Genomic DNA, 3,888 nt, shown 5'->3' with positions numbered 1-3,888 from the left:
GACAAGCGCACGCTGGTGCTGCAGAATTACACGCGCCCCGAGGGCGGCCCGCCGCGCCACTTCCCCGCGTCCCCCTGCCCGCCCAGCATCTCCGAGAACGTCGCCCTGGAGTCCCTGGCCGTGGGCGCCGACGGCGACCTGCACGAGGAGGATTTCCTGCCCGACGACGTGGTGCAGTATCTCAACGCCCAGAACCAAGCCGGCTGCGGCCAGCACTTCCCGGGCGCGGCCCCTGACGACAGCAAAGCGCCCCAGGGGCCTGGCGACTTCGACCTGCCCGGGCTGCCCGACAGCCACCCGAGCCAGCAGTTCCGGCCCCTGGAGCAGCACTGCAGCGGCGGCGGCGAAGGCCGCAAGTCAGACTTGCCGATCCAGTGGAACGAGGTCAGCTCGGGGAGCTCCGACCTCTCCTCCTCCAAGCCCAAGGGCGGCCCAAGGCCAGCAGGGACGCAGGCCCGGGCCCTGGGCGCCTACGGCGGCATGGTGCTCCAAGCGCAGGGCCCGTGGAGGGCCGGGGGCTGTCCAGGCCTCGGGGAAAGCGGCGGTGCCTACGCGGGCCCCGAGCCCCTGGCCATCCACGGTGACCTGGGAGCCGGCCCGGGCGGCAGCGCCCTCCTCGACCAGCCGTACAAGGCCCCGCGCTACGGGAGCTGCCTGGCTGGGCAGCCAGCGTCCCCGGGAGCCCCGGACGGTGCACCCTGCAGTGCTCAGATTCAAGGGTCCAAGCTGAAAGGCACCACCGCCATGCCAGGAAATGGGGTTCCTCTGGATTTGGGCCTGATAATGGCAGCCAATGAGACAGCCGTCGGCACAGAGATTAACCTGCAGACCCCAGATCCGAGGGGCCAAGGCTACCCCGCTCATCCGCTCCTGGGCGACAGCCTGCATCGCCAGGGAGCAGGCCGGCCCGGCCCGCAGAGGCCCACGCCGCCCGGTGCTACCTCATACACCAGTGTCTACCCGGGACCCGGGAGCAGCCTGCAGGGGACTCTGAGCATTGGCAGCCACCCCACAAGTTCCACGGCCATCAGGGGCTACCCACAGCCGTGTGCCAGCTACGGGGGCAGCAGGCGTCAGGCTGTGCCCAGGGTTGGCGTTGCCCTGCAGCAGGGACAGCTGAGTGACACGAGTCAGATCTGCAGGGTGAATGGCATCAAGATGGAGACACACGGGCCACCCCAACCACTGTGTTCTAACACGCAGAATTACTCTGGTCAGTTTTATGACCAAACCTTGGGCTTCGGTCAGCAAGACACAAAAACTGATTCATTCTCCATGGCAGAAGCCAACTGCCTGCTCCAGGGAGCCCACATGGAAAACTCGGAGTTACTCTCACCAGGTGCTAACCAGGTGACCAGCACGGTTGATGGCCTGGACAGCCACGACCTGGAAGGGGTGCAGATTGATTTCCATGCCATCATTGATGACGGGGACCATGCCAGCCTGATGTCAGGGGCCCTGAGCCCAAGTATTATGCAGAACCTTTCCCATAGCTCCTCACGACTCACCACGCCACAAGCCCCCCTCCCCTTCCCAGCCCTGTCTCTGAGCACAACCAACATGGCAATCGGGGACATGAATTCCCTGCTCACCTCCCTGGCAGAAGAAACCAAATTCCTTGCTGCAATGCAATAGGCATTAGTCAAGAAAGACTGCAGACATAGGATTATAGGAGTTGAACGATGGAACTGACTCCTGGATTTCTCTACCCCCCCCCCATGTTTTGTTTTGAAGTTCTTGTATGTATTTTAGCAATCTCATCTCTTCTAACTGGGATGTGTTTCAAGTATATTCCTTTTATAGAAAAGGACTCTGAAAAACCCTAAGGTATCCTAGGGAGAAACTGTCTTCCATTTCAGTTTTGAATCAGTATTGTGACATTCAAACCAACCTTTAAAAAAAAAAATCCTGTATGCTCACCCTCCTTTTTTCCTTTTTTTTCCCCCTTTAGTAAACCAGTATAAATGTATGATGTGCATGTTCTTTCTTTTAAGAAGAGAGGTTACCAGATAAATAGATGTGTGTGCTTCTTGTTACTTCAAGGAAATGGAAGTTAGTGTGTGTGTGACCAAGGAAGCCATGTCAGCTTTTCTTATTTTCTTTTTTCTTTTACTTATGCTCAGTGTTTTGAGGGGGGAGGGGCTTGCATTTTGTTGTTGTTGTTTTGTACGTATGTATGCTTTTCTTTCGTCCCCACATTGGGCACAGAAATCAGAATAGGAAAAGAGACTTGAAGAATCTTTTGTGGGTGCATCCTAGCATAGTAGATGGTTGATAGGTTCTCCAATTCAATCCAGGCTGTTCACCTGACAGCTGGCCCAGGAGTGGAAACCTGGGGCTCTAGTGAGTGAAAACGTGGGTTGTACAATTCTTTGTATCCATTATGTGCTTTGGGTCCCCTGTCTGTGTGGTCAGGTCTCAGTGACTTTCTTTGTCTTCTTCTCTGTCTACCTTCCAGAGTGTTTGGGGTTTAGTGCTGATTGAGAGGAAGGGATGGACAGTTGGTGACATTCAGACATGATACTACTTCTGTCTGTTAGATAGATGATAGATTGAAAGTATGAAATTAACTTAGGGAATACTTGTAGGTTTTTTAATTTGTGACTTAGTTTAATCTCTTCTCCAATTATCACAGATAACTGAGAATGGATGATAAATAGCCCTAGGTATATCAGTATTTAAACAGCCCCGCACCTGGATATATTTTTTAACATTTATTTAGCCCACTGCAGTAAAGTGATATTGCCTGCCTGCCTTTTTCTTCCCTCCCTCCCTCCCTCCCTCCCTTCCTTCCTTCTTCTCTTGTGCCAGTACTGGGGCTTGATCTCAGGGTGTGGGCAATGTCCCTTAGCTTTTGTGCTTAAGGCTGGCACTTTACCACTTGAGCCACAGCTCTACTTTCAGCTCTTCGGTGGTTAATGAGGGATAAGAATCTCACAGGCTGGTTTCAAACTGCAGTCCTTATAGCTCAGCTTCTGGAGTAGCTAAGACTACAGGCATGAACCAACAGTGCCCAGCAATTGTTACTATTAAGCACCCTATTTTAAGTGATTTGCCAATCCTCATTGCAGAAGATAAAAGCTCATGTACATTGACTGAATTTGGGGCTAATTTTCTGGGGTCGAGAGAGAGAAAGGAAGCAGTTGTATGGATGTCTTTCTTCATGCTCTTTTTCTATAGCATGCTATACCCTGAACTTCTTATAAGAAGTTAAGTGACAGAGTTAGTTCCTACATAGACTACCATCTCTACTTTTGGTTTGGATTCAGACACGCAGTTTCTGAAAGTCATATTTGGGCAGAAAGAGCCCAGGAGTTCTCCAGAATATTGCTTTTTAAAAGTACTTAAACTATTAAAATAAAATATTACCACCTCAAACTACCTGCTATTTTCCATCCCTGTCAGCCTCTGGAAGTCAGATTTATAGCCAAAGTGATTTGTGAATCCATTGAGTGGATTTTCCCCCCTTCTTGACATTTTAAATTAGTAAGAGACCAAAATCAAGTAAAATAAATAGATAATAGGAAGAATGTTAGGACCATTCTATGTCACTCATGTTTATTTTCTCTCCTTTGGACTAGAAATTTCGTCAAGGAGTTTAATTGTCATATTAGTCTTAAATGTGAAGATGGCTGGGGTTTGTTTTGGTGAGATGGGCCCAGAGCTGCAGAATAGTACGACAGATTCCCCTCCATGCCACTGTCCCTCCTTTAAAATCAAATGATGGAACAACTCACATGCAAAAGAGGACTAACTATAGCTCCAAGCTCAGGACAATAGACTATCTATCTCTTTTCTCCATTGCTCAAACAGTTGGCCAAATCACTGGTCTATTCCCTGAACTTTTTCCCTTCTGAGTGAATCCCACAATCCTTGGTTCTAGTCTTT

The 3,888-nt window shown here is 50.7% G+C and overlaps 1 protein-coding gene across 1 annotated transcript in view; it reads left to right on the top strand.

Moving 5' to 3' along the window:
* Gli3 (GLI family zinc finger 3) overlaps positions 1-1,635 on the top strand; it is a 210,414-nt gene extending 208,779 nt beyond the window's left edge. The window contains exon 15 of the mRNA XM_013033005.1: positions 7-1,635. Coding sequence (XP_012888459.1) covers positions 7-1,635 — 1,629 coding nt within the window. The remainder of the gene's footprint in view (positions 1-6) is intronic.
* The last annotated feature ends 2,253 nt before the right edge of the window (positions 1,636-3,888 follow it).

The sequence above is a fragment of the Dipodomys ordii genome, unplaced genomic scaffold (genome assembly GCF_000151885.1).
Source record: "Dipodomys ordii isolate 6190 unplaced genomic scaffold, Dord_2.0 Scaffold161, whole genome shotgun sequence".
Lineage (NCBI taxonomy): Eukaryota > Metazoa > Chordata > Mammalia > Rodentia > Heteromyidae > Dipodomys > Dipodomys ordii.
Note: the sequence above shows the minus strand (reverse complement) of the source record. Positions and strands in the feature narration are given on the sequence as shown.